Consider the following 16,086-nt stretch of genomic DNA (forward strand, 5'->3'; position numbering starts at 1 on the left):
CGACTGTATACCATAGTAGACTACTGATGAATCCAGAGAGACTGAGTCTCAAGACGGTCCTAAACCCTGTTATCACCATGGAACTAGAATTAGAGGTCAAGCAGTCAAGTTAATACATTATCAGAGAAGGATCCAGGACTCAACGGTTTGTAGTGGATATGAGTAATTTTGGATGAGCACATTGTATTTTATTTAATTCATCAGAACAAACATGTTTGCATGAAAGGTGAGTACTGATATACTGTATTAAGTAGTGTGTGATATAGTGTCTAATGTGTATCTTCCTCCTTAGACTGATATCCAGGGAGATGGCTCATATCCATGCGATCCATGCACACAACGGCTGCATCCCCAAACCCAATCTGTGGATTAAGATGAGGAAATATTTCTCTCTGGTCGCTACAGAGTTCACCGACCAAGCCTCCAACACCAGGTAAGAGGACACTGAAACGAGACACACACACACCACACCAGGTAACCTGAAAACACAGAGGCTAAAGAAACTGGCTCAGACACACTTTGACCCCTCTTACTCAGAAGGGTCTTTTCATAACCTGGTTTATTGTTCATACATACTCAGTCGTCTGGGAGGATTACGCTTTATTCCCATGGTTATTAAGTCCTCTATACAGGCTCTTATATAAGTGTTATCATAACTACAGTGCAGGGTAGATGTGGATTAGGGAGCCAGAGGCATGCATTGGGATATCAGATGTTTGCATACCACTTACAGTTTATCAGCCTTCCTAGAATGCCTGGGTAATGTAGCACACTGTGTCATTCAGCTATCCTGCCACCACTGTACACACAGTCACACTCACACAAACGTAGACTCAACAACTGTGCCCAGCAAAGAGAAGGCTTCTGCCTTCTTGAGGGTGGGTGCTGGTTGCACAACTTGCTCCTATACCCAGCCAACAGCAGAGATCCTGGGCAGGCAGGGAGGAGAGAGCTGGGTGAAACTCTTGGAAACTGGGAGCTCCGTAAGAGAGCAGTGGCCTGGGTGCAAATGGTCCTCAGTGGGGATAGGCTATAGGGAGAAGCAGCAGTAGTATCACTTGGTGGTTGGTTACTAGTCGTAGGGAATATTCCCAATAGTAGTAACTATTGCTGTACTACTAATGGAAGAAAGTTAGAAGTGGGAATCCCGGGATAGAGAGTTAACACAGTGGGAGTCGGTCAGTCCTCCCCCTTCCTTTCTACTCTGCCTCTTCAGGCTAACTCTGGATTAGCCCTTTAAGCCCATTACCACAGGAGAGTGGTCGCTCGATTGGCCGAGACAATCACCCTTGGAATGATCCCTTTCCTCTCAGCACTGCTCCTCTGGGCACTCTCAGGGTGAATACAGTACACACAAATTACCTTACTCTCTCTTACTCTCACGCAAACACACAGACAGTACACACATACACACCAAGGTTTATGATAAGAAAAAATGGCGCCGGAAAAGTGACCGGGAAGATTTGAATTTATCGGACATTTGAGAAATGTACCGGTCATCCATATGGATTGGGTGCATTACCCATTAGGATGTCCACCCACGCAGCCAGCGCCATCAATAAACCAGGGATATTTGCCAAATGAGCCACATTTACCTGTCCTTGAAAACAGCCTATAACAAATTACAAAAACACTTTTCTTGTGTTTCGATGTGTAGCATATGCAGAACTTTTATAGCGTTTTTGTTTTTTACTTTCCTAAAACAATAATTGTCCACCTCATGGTTCAGCTGTTGGAGATTTGAGCACTAAATGCATCAGGGCATTGCATTCATAGGCCTGTAGGCTTAGGCACTCTCTGTATGATATTGATTCCAAAAAATGTGTGTGTATATTTAAGCTTAGGCTCAGCCCCAGTGAGAGAGATCGCGATACAGGCGTACGGAAGGAGGGTAATATGTTATCTATAAAACATTTTTTTTTATAACGTTAGATTATAGGAGTAACACTGGTATGCCAAGAACTGCCTTCATATCATATGCCTGCAACATAATAGGCTTATAGCCAGGGTAATAGTAAAAGTAAATCAAGCCATAGTTTATAGGGAAAATACGAGCAGGATATTGTATTGCGGCAAACACATTACAGTTGGGAACTTGGGCCAAAGAAAATGGCTCAACAAAATGAAACAAAACACTTGCGAACTAGTTTAAACCTTCACAATATTGAACAGGCTATATTGCAGCAATTACTAAAAGGGCTAGTGCTTAATGCACCCAAAAAATGACAGCAATAGGCTAATTATATTTATTTTACAACCGGCTTACTTATATACCGATCTTAATCTAAATACAGAGCACACAATCAAAAAGACAGGTCGAACTTAATTTAGCCAATAAATCTTTAAACAGAATGGGGGGAAAAAACACATTTAGCATATTTAAAGAACTGGTTTAGATTAATACAATGATAGTTATCACAATGAAGGCCTACAATTATAGTTATAATTTGTTTTAGCATTATTATTACTCTATGAAAACATTTTATAAAGTAAAGAAATTGCATCCTACTGTACCTGAATAGCGAGTTGCACACTAGCTTGCATTTTGCTGCGCCAACATTCTTGTTATCTTAGTTCACTACAATATTGAAACTTGTCCATACGGGGGAGATTCCCCTTCTAGACTTTTCACGATAGGCATACTCTAACTTTAATTTTACGTCTGTGAAAAGGCCTCCATCTTCACAATCAACAGTAGCTCAACGCTCCTCTCTTGCTCTCTCTCTCTCTCTCTCACTCTCTCCTCAGCAGCAGGCTCATTTATGTAAGACAACCCGCAAGGAGTGAGAGAATGGTGCTGATGTGCAAAATTGGGATGTATGCACCTCTGGCTACAATTGTATTAGTTGGCTGCACTCCCTGTCTGATTTGAAACTCTACCCTTTTGAGAGAGACTAGTGTGTGTCTGTTTTTGTTCATTCTACAAAGTCCCATGCTCTGTTGGTCCAACAACACTGTATACACTTTGAAAACTTGGCAAAGCTATTTCAGTCACTCTAAATAGGGCCAACTTACTGTTGTTTTTATTTAACAATGAACATGGTGTCCTCGACAACAGTCACAGGGAGGAAACGGAGTCACTGATGTTAGTCTGAAAATGTGGACTCCCCCCACCACCCCTCTCTAGGATCCAGCAGGAGGTGCCCAGCCAGGCAGTGTTGGAGCAGGAGATGGTGTGGATGAAGGAGCACTTGTCAAAGCTGGGCTCTCCTGTGGTGCTCTGTCACAACGACCTGCTCTGCAAGAACATCATCCACAACAGCAAAGAGGGTGAGTTGGTTACAGCAACGTTAGAACATCATCCACAACAGCAAAGAGGGTGAGTTGGTTACAGCAACGTTAGAACATCATCCACAACAGCAAAGAGGGTGAGTTGGTTACAGCATCGTTAAAACATCATCAAAAACAGCAAAGAGGGTGAGTTGGTTACAGCATCATTAGAACATCATCCACAACAGCAAAGAGGGTGAGTTGGTTACAGCATCGTTAAAACATCATCAAAAACAGCAAAGAGGGTGAGTTGGTTACAGCATCGTTAAAACATCATCAAAAACAGCAAAGAGGGTGAGTTGGTTACAGCATCGTTAGAACATCATCCACAACAGCAAAGAGGGTGAGTTGGTTACAGCAACGTTAGAACATCATCCACAACAGCAAAGAGGGTGAGTTGGTTACAGCATCGTTAGAACATCATCCACAACAGCAAAGAGGGTGAGTTGGTTACAGCAACGTTAGAACATCATCCACAACAGCAAAGAGGGTGAGTTGGTTACAGCAACGTTAGAACATCATCCAGTCAAGGTCAAGGACCTCTATCACTGTATTTTTATCATTTTTGACAGTATTTGACAGTTTTGTTTTTGAATAATACATTCTAAATTTGCAAATTGAGTAGTGCATGAGGCTAGGGTGGCAATACATACATTCTAAGGGATTTACATGGATCTTTCTCCATTCTGACTGTTTTACAGTGCATTCGGAAAGTTTTCACACCCCTTGGCTTTTTCCACATTTTGTTACGTTACAGCCTTATTCTAAAATTGATTAAATAGTTTTTTCCTCATCAATCTACACACAATATCCCATAATGACAAAGAAAAAACAGGTTTTTAGACATTTTAGCTAATGTATCATTAAAAAATTACCTTATTAACATGAGTATTCAGACCCTTTGCTATGAGACTCTAAATTGAACTAAGCTTCATCCTGTTTCCACTCATCATCCTTGAGATTTCTACAACTTGATTGGAGTCCACCTGTGGTAAATACAAATCATGACCAATCAAATGAAAAGGCACACACCTGTCTATATAAGGTCCCACAGTTGATAGTGCATGTCAGAGCAAAAACCAAGCCATGAGGTCGAAGGAATTGTCCCTAGAGCCCCGAGACAGGTTTATGTCGAGGCACCGATCTGGGGAAGGGTACCAATTTTTTTTTTTTTGCAGCATTGAAGGTCGCCAAGAACACAGTGGCCTCCATCATTCTTAAATGGAAGAAGTTTGCAACCTCCAAGATTATTCCTAGAGCTGGCTGCCCAGCCAAACTGAGCAATCGGGGGAGAAGGGCCTTGGTCAGGGAGGTGACCAAGAACCCGATTGTCACTTTGACAGAGCTCCAGAGTTCCTCTGTGGAGATGGTTGTCCTTCTTGAAGGTTCTCCCATCTCTGCAGCACTCCACCAATCAGGCCTTTTATGATAGTGGCCAGACCGAAGCCACTCTTCAGTAAAAGGCACATGACAGCCCGCTTGGAGTTTGCCAAAAGGCAAAGATTCTCTGGTCTGATTGAACTCTTTGACCTGAATACCAAGCGTCACATCTGGAGAAAAACCCTACTCCCCTACTGGGAGGCTAGTCAGTATCAAGGGAAAGATTAACTGAGCAAAGTACAGAGAGATCTTTGATGAAAACCTGCTCCAGAGAACTCAGGACCTCAGACTGGGGCAAAGGTTCACCTTCCAACAGGACAATGACCCTGAGCACACAGCCAAGACAACACAGGAGTGGCTTTGGGACAAGTCTCTGAATGTCCTTGAGTGGCCCAGCCAGAGCCCAGACTTGAACCCGCTCAAACATCTCTGGAGAGACATGAAAATAGCTGTGCAGCAACACTCTCCATCCAACCTGATAGAGCTTGCAAGGTTCTGCAGAGAATGGGAGAAACTGCTTCAACATGTTTTATTTATTTATATATATGTGTATATATGTATGTATGTATGTATGTGTGTGTGTGTGTGTGTGTGTGTGTGTGTGTGTGTGTGTGTGTGTGTGTGTGTGTAAACATTTCTAAAAACCTGTTTTTGCTTTGCAATTATAGGGTATTGTATATAGATTGATGGGGGGGGGGGTGTCAATGTTAATACATTTTAGAACAAGGCTGTAATGTAACAAAATTTGGAAAAAATTAAAGAGGTCTGAATACTTTCTGAATGCACTGTTCAATTAAACTTTAACCACATTTTTGTGGGCCATTTTCACCAATTTCTGCTTTTCCTGTGCTCATTTAAGATAATTTCCACACTGCCACATAGGACTGCACAATATTGGCTAAATATCTAGGCATTATTTTTAACCAAATGTTGCAGTTGTGATTTGACTTGCAATTTAGATCAAAACACTTGGGTGAACGGTTGGGATCATGAAAATAGAATGATTATAATGATATAGTTAAATTATACTAGTGGGCACTTTGAATACAGTGTTTGACATGGCAGTGAATGAAAATGCCAGGGAGGAGTTATTGTAACAGGGTAGGAAACAGTGTTTGTCAGTGTTTCCTAGGGGATCCTATAATCTTTGGCTTCATTAAATTTCTCTTAGTTATTTCATGTAGCTAACACATTCATGCTTCGTCTAATCCTCTTTGGTTTCAAAGATACTGTTGCAAAAACAACATGCTGATTTAGGCCTGCATCATCATTGGTATCAGATTGGCTACGTTTGCTCTGACTCAGTTCATTTTATTAGCTAGCTAACGAGCTATTAGCATTAGTGGCGATTTAGCCACAAATTGTTAAGAAAATACAAACTAGCAGTTTACAGATGTAAGAAACAAACGAATAGTGTAATTATAGAACTCTAGTGGATTTATATTAACTCTTTAGAGCCCATAGCGACCGCTTTTCTTTAAATTACTATAGCGGCCGCAAATGGCCTTGTTTTTTTCGAACAATACTATCTGTGTCAATATCGCAAAATGATCGTGCTATGAACCTGTTGTCGTATTCGCGTGGCTGTTGTCATCAACCAGAAACAGGGTATGCTGTCATTTGAATTTTTCAACGTAAAAAAAAAATGATGGTGCTGACGTGGTCGACTTTTCACTGTGAAAAACACTGTCTTTGTTGGTTAGTGGTACGGATTTGGACACATCCTTGCACTTTGAAAGCGTAAACAGCAGATATATGTTTGATGCTGTGAAACTTGGGGAATGGCTCTCAGATTAGAAAGTCCTGTCATGATAACTTGGTTGGTACAGGTTAAAACGGCAGCGGTGGAGCTCAAATAATGTGGACCAAAAGTATGTGGACACCTTCTCGTCAAACATTTAATTCCAAAATCATGGGCAATAATATGGAGTTGGTCCCCCCCCCCTTTGCTGCTATAACGGCCTCCACTCTTCTGGGAAGGTTTTCCGCTAGATGTTGGAACATTACTGCGGGACTTGCTTCCATTCAGCCACAAGCATTAGTGAGGTTGGGCACTGATGTTGAGCGATTAGGCCTGGCTCACAGTCGGCGTTCCAATTCATCCCAAATGTGGGATGGGAGGTCAGGGCTCTGTGCAGGCCAGTCAAGTTCTTCCACATGGACCTCGCTTTGTGCAAGGGGACATTGTCATGCTGAAACAGGAAAGGGCCTTCCCCAAACTGTTGCCACAAAGTTGGAAGCACAGAATTGCCTAGAATGTTATTGTATGCTGTAGCATTAAGATTTTCCTTCACCGGAACTAAGGGGACTAGCCCGAACCATTATTCCTCCTCCGCCAAACTTTACAGTTGGCACTGTGCATTGACGCAGGTAGCGTTACATCCGTCAAACCCAGATTCATCTGTCGGACTGCCAGATCGTGAAGCGTGATTCTTTACTCCATAGAACGCGTTTCCACTGCTCCAGAGTCCAATGGAGGCCATCTTTACACCACTCCAGCCAACACTTGGCATTGCGCATGGTGATCTTAGGCTTGTTTGCGGCTATTCTGCCATGGGCACCCTTTTCATGAAGCTCCCAATGAACAGTTCATTTTGAAATCGTCTCTAAATTGTTTACATTTGTACATTGACAACTATTCTTACTTGTGTAATAATCAAATAGCCTAATTTGTGTGGGTTTTGAAATAATCTCTGAATATTGTCCTCTGGTCACATTTCGGGTGTTTTTTTATATTTAATATTTGTTTTGAATATTTAATGTAAATAATACGTATAATATATTATACTTAGGACATGTGAATGAGTATGTGAATGTGGTGTCATATTAAAGTAGAGGTTGTGCTCTTTTAAACTAAGTTAACTTGTAATTGTAATTTGTTCTTTGTTTTAGAGCTACGGCTGTTTTTGAAATGTGTGAAAAAATGAGCTTTATCTTGGAAATTCACAGTATAGCAATATTCTAGAATTCTACTGGGGTCTAAAGGGGTAAGACCTAAAGTGGAAACAGCATCATTGTCATCGACATTGTAGCATGTGTTGCATTGACCATGCAGACTGAACACAAGTGTCTCGTGGTCGAGCAAAAACAAATGTGCGCCTTGAGTGACTGGGTGGGGCTAGGTCTGTGTGGAAATCAGCATGGAGGGAAAGAACTCAAGTAGTGGAGTAAATTTGAAAAAATTGACTTTACACACGAAGTATCACATTTAACAAACTATTCAAACATTCAAATACCATTACAGAAGGTAAAGTAAAAACTTAAACCGGTCCATGTATTGGTATTTATTAGGATCCCCATTAGCTGCTGAAACATCTACTCTTCCTGGGGTCCACATGAAATAATATATAGTACAGAACATTATTAGTCAATGCACTGTATGTAGTTCAGCCCTTCAAAGTATTCAGACCCCTTGAGTTTTGTTATGTTACAGCCGTATTCCAAAATGGATTCAATTGTTTTTGTTCCTTGTCAATTTACACACAATACTCCATAATGACAAAGCAAAAAACAGGTTATTTTAGAAATTGTGGCAAATGTATTAAAAATAAAGAACTGAAATACATATTTACATAAGTATTCAAATGCTTTACTCAATACTCTGAAGCACCTTTGGCAGGGATTACAGACTCAAGTCTTCTTGGGTGTGATGCTACAAGCTTGGCAAACCTGTATTTGGGGAGTTTCTCCCATTCTTCTCTGCAAATCCGCTCAAGCTCTGTCAGCTATTTTCAGGTCTCTATAGTTCAATCGGGTTCAAGTCTGGGCTCTGGCTGGGCCACTCAAGGACATTGAGACTTGACCCGAAGCGACTCCTGCGTTGTCTTGGCTGTGTGCTTAGGTTTGTTGTTCTGTTAGATTGGGGCGGCAGTTAACTTTCCGAGGTCCTGAGCACTCTGGAGCAGGTTTTCATCAAGAATCTCTCTGTACTTTGCTCCGTTCATCATTCCCTCGGTCCTAACTAAGTCTCCCAGTCCCTGCTGCTGAAAAATATCCCCACAGCATGATGTTGCCACCATACTTCACCATAGGGATGGTGCCATGTTTCCTCCAGACGTGACACTTGGCATTCCGGCCAAAGAGTTCAATCTTGGTTTCATCAGACCACAGAATCTTGTTTCTCATGGTCTGAGTCTTTTAGGTGCCCTTTGGCAAACTCCAAGCGGGCTGTTATGTGCCTTTTGCTGAGGAGTGGCTTCCGTTCTACCATAAAGGCCTGCTTGGTGGAGTGCTGCAGAGATGGTTGTTTTTCTGGAAGGTTCTCCCATCTCTGGGGCTCTGTCAAAGTGACCATCGGGTTCTTGGTCACCTCCCTGATGAAAGCCCTTCTTGAATTAACTACAGATGGACTCCAAGTTGTAGAAACATCTCAAGTATGATCAATGGAAACAGGATGCATCTGAGCTTAATTTTTAGTCTCAGAGCAAAGGGTCTGAATACTTAAATAAGGTATTTAAAAATTAAAAAAAATTAAAATCCATTTTAGAATACAGCTTTAACGTAACAAAGTGGAAAAAGGGAAGGGGTATGTGTTAAAATAGGCAATTATTTTTGTCCTTTTCTGGGTTGCTTGTTTGTTTCTGAGAGGCTGATCCGAGGGAGACATGTCAGTGACATTTACATTTGAGTCGATGGTACTGGGTGGGCTGCCCACAGCGGGCTTCTTCCTAAGGCAGACAGTTTCAGTGCAAACTGTGGAATTCAATTCTATATGCATGTGATTATTGCAGATAATACCCTCGGCGCTAACAGTTAAAGGATAGATTAGATTACTTACATTCACTGCACTTCTATTTCTCTGGGATATAATACGATTTCCATGTCCTCTGTTGCTTATTATGACAGGGTGGACTGGAACACTACCAAACCCAGACCGTCAGTCTCTTGAGCAGTTCGCTATGTTGATTGAGATAATCCTGGAACCCTTTGCGGTAAGGGTGAATCCCATCTTTTAAAAATTGTTGGTTGCTCCCACAGCAAGTCAAATTTGTCACGAAAGGAGACATTCATGTCTTTGCAGAGTTTCTTCAGGAACTTGTTTAGGGCAGCTAGGTGGCTGTAATGTTCCAAACCCCTTCTATAGCATGGCAGGGGGCTGGAGATGAATGTTCTCTTCCCTTTGCAAACAAGGATGTTCAAGAGAAAGTTGTAGTCCTCCTTTTAATTCTTCAGATTGCCGAAAGCGAATTACATTAAATCCAACTTCGGTGCCAATAGTAGAGTAGCTGGCTAGAACTGTTTGCAGGAGGAAGTTGTCTTGGACACGGGCGCCTGGGTAACAATGGACCTTGGTCTGCCCACAGGAAGCAAGCAGGAAAACATCTCACCATTGAGCTGCCCAAGACAGTGGTGGTCATGATGGAATATAATGGGGAAGGAAGAGGGGGAACCGAATGGGCCTGCCTCTGGCAGGGGGGGAGGAGGTTTGTTTCGACTCTTGCCAGCCTGACTCAACGCACATATACCAGTAGCAGCGGATGGTGTCGGGATCCTCTGGGAGGTGGAGGAGGGCCCAAGACCTTGCTTCCTTTGGTCAGTGACCGGGCTGAGCTGTGGAGGAGGGTGCCCCTGGACGGCTGCTGGCGTACACCATCAATACCGCTGTATATAGTAAAATACAGTATACTGCCTACCTCAAGATAGAACATAGGGATGTAACAATTCACAATAGTCATTAGTCCCTGGTTCAAATGTTTAAGAGAGACCCCAAAGCAACGCAAATGTAGCATGCATCGGTCAGGAAATCTATTCAAGCGTTCTGAATCGCCGGTTCACAAATGTTTTGTTCAAATTCCTTTATTTCTACCTTCTGAAAATACCACTCATCATTTGTGACAACTGCATCCTCTCCTTCACTTTGGAACTAAGCATGTAATTCTGTTAGACAGTCATTTTGCAAACCAAACAAACCCAGGCAATATCAGTAGCCTAATCAAACTGCGCGCAGTGCGCTGATCGAGAGGTATGCCTACTCCTGATCTGGCACATCTGCAAGTCATCTTCAGCATTCAAATGTTAGTCAAATGGGGGCCTACCGAGTAGCGCAGCGGTCTAAGGCACTGCAGTGCTTGAGGCGTCATTAAAGATCCGGGTTCGATCCCGGGATGTGTCGCAGCCGGCCGCGACCGGGTGACCCTAGAGGCGACACACAATTGGCCCAGTGTCGTCCGGGTTAGGATAGGGTTTGGCCGGCCGGGATGGCCATGTCCAATAACGCTCTAGCTACTCCTGACGCATGCACGCTCACACGGTTGCCAGTTGTGCAGTGTTTCCTCCGACACATTGGTGCTGCTGGTTTCTGGGTTAAGTGGGATAGCCCCCTTTTTTAAGTTTTTGCCTAAAATGACATACCCAAATCTAACTGCCTGTGGCAAGGATATGTATATTCTTGGTACCACTTGAGAGGAAACGTGAATTGAATGTAGGAGAATATAACAATAGATCTGGCAGAAGAAAATTCAAAGAAAACCCTATTTTTTTCCCCCTACCACCATCTTTGAAATGCAACAGAAAGGTCCCAGTTCTAGCAATCACTCTGGTTGTAATTTCGATAGTGTCCACAAGATGGCAGCAGTGTGTGCGACGTTTCAGATGGATAACTTGAACTATGAGCGAACTACATGACATTTCGTGTGAAGTCAATCAGGTACATTTGGGAAAATCGTGAAGGAGACATTTGCGTTCATATTAAATTTTTCTGCAAGAATTTCATCAAGTCTGTATACTTGGACTTTGATTTAGCTTTTCCAGTATTAGTAGCCATATTATAAGTTCAACATTTGCAAAACAACCAGTTTTCATATCTTCATAACTCTGAATATCCTTATCATTTTTGTCCAAAAGGAAAAGGCATGTCATACAAGGTTAGTAGCTACATTTTACAACAGATACAGGGTTTCCGGATACTCCCGTAATGCCCAGCTCATTGGCTATCTAGCTAGCTTTGTTGACCCCGATTGGTGCTTATTTGACAAAGTTGGAGTCGATCAAGTGAAGACCGCCGGCATCATCGGCGGTGCCATGAAGGCGTCGCTCTCTGACCAAATTTGGTGTCCTATAGGATATACTACACACCTAATGATATAGTGAAGTCTAGTTATGTTCTAGGATCTCTGAGGAATACATACGAACGTGATTTGACTGGTTGAAACAACGTTTAGGGTTAGATTTTCACAGATGACTTTCTTTGCAAATTGAACAAGTAGAAATACACTGCTCAAATGAATAAAGGGAACACTAAAATAACACATCCTAGATCTGAATGAATGAAATATTCTTATTAAATACTTTTTTCTTTACATAGTTGAATGTGCTGACAACAATCACACAAAAATGATCAATGGAAATCAAATTTATCAACCCATGGAGGTCTGAATTTGGAGTGACACTCAAAATTAAAGTGGAAAACCACACTACAGGCTGATCCAACTTTGATGTAATGTCCCTAAAACAAGTCAAAATGAGGCTCAGTAGTGTGTGTGGCCTCCACGTGCCTGTATGACCTCCCTACAACGCCTGGGCATGCTCCTGATGAGGTGGCGGATGGTCTCCTGAGGGATCTCCTCCCAGACCTGGACTAAAGCGTCCGCCAACTCCTGGACAGTCTGTGGTGCAACGTGGCGTTGGTGGATGGAGCGAGACATGATGACCCAGATGTGCTCAATTGGATTCAGGTCTGGGGAACGGGCGGGCCAGTCCATAGCATCAATGCCTTCCTCTTGCAGGAACTGCTGACACACCACATGAGGTCTAGCATATTCTTGCATTAGGAGGAACCCAGGGCCAACCGCACCAGCATATGGTCTCACAAGGGGTCTGAGGATCTCATCTCGGTACCTAATGGCAGTCAGGCTACCTCTGGCGAGCACATGGAGGGCTGTGCGGCCCCCCCAAAGAAATGCCACCCCACACCATGACTGACCCACCGCCAAACCGGTCATGCTGGAGGATGTTGCATGCAGCAGAACGTTCTCCACGGCGTCTCCAGACTGTCACGTCTGTCACATGTGCTCAGTGTGAACCTGCTTTCATCTGTGAAGAGCACAGGGCGCCAGTGTCGAATTTGCCAATCTTGGTGTTCTCTGGCAAATGCCAGTTATCCCAGTAGTTATTTACAACATTAACAATGTCTACACTGTATTTCTGATCAATTTCATGCTATTTTAATGAACAAAAAAAATGAGGACATATGTTTTGTAAAATTACTTGCGCAATATTAGGCTTTATTAGTTGTGACAACCAATGTAATTTGCAAGGTAACATTTTATCAAATGCACTGTTAAATGGTGTTTTACCAGAATAAAGTAGCATACTGCCGGAGAGAACTCTCATATGGCTTTAGGTAGGCAACATGCTGATTGGGGCTATTTTATTTTATTTTGATCAGGTTCACCCACCATCTACAGTAGTTTTGGTAGTTTAGCTTGAAACAATTGGTGTATATGGCAATTTTTTGATTAACAGGGTGAATCACTTTTGCTACCCGCAATGCATGGTCGAAGTGGGAGAAGAAGCGGTCTAAACCATTAGATTATGGGTGAAATCCAAAATTGTGCTATAGATTCATTGGCTTAGTCATAGGTCATTTTTTAACACTTAATCTGCAAAAATAACTAATACTGAGCAAAAATATAAATGCAACAATTTCAAAGATTTTACTGAGTTAGTTCATAAGAAAACCAGTCAATTAAAATAAATAAATTGGGCCCCAATCTATGGATTTCACATGAATGGGAATACAGCTGGTCTGTTGGTCACAGATACCTTTAAAAAAAAAGGTAGGGGCGTGGATCAGAAAAACAGTCCGTATCTGGTGTGTTCACATCTCCTTCTCACAGAGTTGATATGGTTGTTGTCCCACTCTTCTTCAATGGCTGTGCGAAGTTGCTAGATATTGGTGGGAACTGGAAGGCGCTGTCGTACACGTCAATCCAGAGCATCCCAAACATGCTCAATGTCTAGTGAGTATGCAGGCCATGGAAGAACTTCCAAGAATTGGGTACAGCGCCTTGTGACATGGGGCCGCATTATCATGCTGAAACGTGATGGCGGCGGATGAATGTCATGACAGTGGGCCTCAGGATCTCGTCACATTTTAGTGGCCTGTTATTGTCCCCGGCACAAGGTTTACCTGTGTTTTTTTTGTTTTTTTATTTTACCTTTATTTAACCAGGCAAGTCAGTTAAGAACACATTCTTATTTTCAATGACGGCCTGGGATAACTGCCTGTTCAGGGGCAGAACGACAGATTTGTACCTTGTCAGCTCGGGGGTTTGAACACGCAACCTTCCGGTTACTAGTCCAACGCTCTAACCACTAGGCTACCCTGCCGTGTAATGATCATGCTGTTAAATCAGCTTCTTGATATGCCACATCTGTCAGGTGGATGGATTATCTTGGCAGAGGAGAAATGCTCACTAACAGGGATGTAAAACTTTGTGCACAAATTGTTTTGCAAAATTATATTTTTGTTTGTATGGAACATTTCTGGGATATTTTATTTCAGCTCATGAAACATGGTACCAACACTATGTTGCAATTATATTTTTGTTCAGTATAATTAGTGGGTGATGGTGATTTCAGAATGTGGGGGATGGGGTGGTAGTTGGCCAGTTTGCCATATGGCGTAGCTCAGGTACCCACATACACCATAGACAAATACATCACATATACAGTACCAGTCAAAAGTTTGGACACACCTACTCATTCAAGGGTTTCATCATAGCGCTTGATGGTTTTTTGCAAAGCTTTCAAAGTTCTTTTAATTTTCCACTTTGACTAACCTTCATGTCTTAAAGTAATGATGCAATGTTGTTTCTCTTTGCTTATTTGAGCTGTTCTTGCCATAATATGGACTTGGTCTTTTACCAAATAGGGCTTGGTCTTTTACCAAATAGGGCTATCTTCTGTATACCACCCCTACCTTGTCACAACACAACTGATGGGCTCAAACGCATTAAGGAACGAAATTCCACATTAACTTTTAACAAGGCACACCTGTTAATTGAAATGCATTTCAGGTGACTATAATGAAGCTGGTTTAGAGAATGCCAAGAGTGTGCAAAGCTGTCATCAAGGCAAAGGGTAACTACTTTGTAGAATCTCAAATATAAAATATATGTTGATTTAACTATTTTTTTTTTGGTTACTACATGATTCCATATGTGTTTTTTCATAGTTTTGATGTCTTCACTATTAGTCTACAATGTAGAAATAGTAAAAAATAAAAACCCTTGAATGAGCAGGCGTGTCCAAACTTTTGACTAGTACTGTGTATGCACACACACACACACACACACACACACACACACACACACACACACACACACACACACACACACACACACACACACACACACACACACACACACACACACACACACACACACACACACACACACACACACACACACACACACACACACACACACACACACACACACACACACACACACACACACACAAACAAACAAACAATTCAACTCAGAGAGGCTCATTAGCAGAATATTTTAATTTGGAATTTAAAATGATTTATTTATGTAATAAATGTTTGCATCGTATTGCATCATACCGAATCACGTTGATTAGTTTCTAACTAAAACTTATGGTATCGGAGGCCATGTATCTAGATATGTATTGAATCATCTTCAAAAGGGAAGATGCACATTTCTAGTAGAACATTGTCATCCATAACCGCAAAGGGTCACATCTTGGGAAAAAAGCCAGTAACTTTCCAGTGTTGGACAACATATTAGTAAAAATTTGTAACATTATCACATTTTCTTCCCATCCTCTTTTTTTTTTCTCCAGGCCATGTCCGGTTCATAGACTATGAATACTCTAGTTACAACTATCAGGCCTTTGACATTGGGAACCACTTCAACGAGTTTGCAGGTAAGAAGATATACATAGGCTGTATCTTAGTCATTACATGTACTGCACACCATATATTAATATGTGTGTGTTCAGGTATGAGTGAGCTGGACTATGGGCTGTATCCTAGCCGTGAGATGCAGCTGGAGTGGCTGCGTGTGTATCTGCACGCGTACAAGGCGTCCACTAAGAAAGGAGAGGAGGTCAGCGACAGAGAGCTCGAGACTCTCTACGTACAGGTCAACAAGTTTGCCCTGGTGAGGAACACACTGTCGCTCACACCACTGTGGTCACTGCTCGCTCTCTTTCAAACACACACACCACACACACACACACGTGTGTTAGTACTGGGCTGATCAGTTTGGTCCTGTCTAACCACTAACCTCTCTCTTTAGGCGTCACACTTCTTCTGGGGCTTCTGGGCACTCATCCAGGCCAAGTACTCCTCCATAAATTTTGACTTCCTGGGGTAAGTGCATGTTTGTTATGGTCCCTTCTTAAAATATGTTGGTTGGCCTGTCTGCCTGTGTTGCATGTGAGTGAAAGGGATCTCTTACTGAGAAA

General features: G+C 42.3%; 1 protein-coding gene across 1 annotated transcript in view; it reads left to right on the plus strand.

The window, feature by feature from the left end:
* LOC124031348 (ethanolamine kinase 1-like) overlaps window positions 1-16,086 on the plus strand; it is a 38,675-nt gene that overhangs the window by 17,825 nt on the left and 4,764 nt on the right. The window contains exons 4-8 of the mRNA XM_046342456.1: window positions 293-433; window positions 3,128-3,270; window positions 15,460-15,543; window positions 15,619-15,779; window positions 15,918-15,991. Of these exons, the coding sequence (XP_046198412.1) occupies window positions 293-433; window positions 3,128-3,270; window positions 15,460-15,543; window positions 15,619-15,779; window positions 15,918-15,991 (603 nt within the window). The remainder of the gene's footprint in view (window positions 1-292; window positions 434-3,127; window positions 3,271-15,459; window positions 15,544-15,618; window positions 15,780-15,917; window positions 15,992-16,086) is intronic.

This window comes from Oncorhynchus gorbuscha, linkage group LG03 (genome assembly GCF_021184085.1).
Source record: "Oncorhynchus gorbuscha isolate QuinsamMale2020 ecotype Even-year linkage group LG03, OgorEven_v1.0, whole genome shotgun sequence".
NCBI lineage: Eukaryota > Metazoa > Chordata > Actinopteri > Salmoniformes > Salmonidae > Oncorhynchus > Oncorhynchus gorbuscha.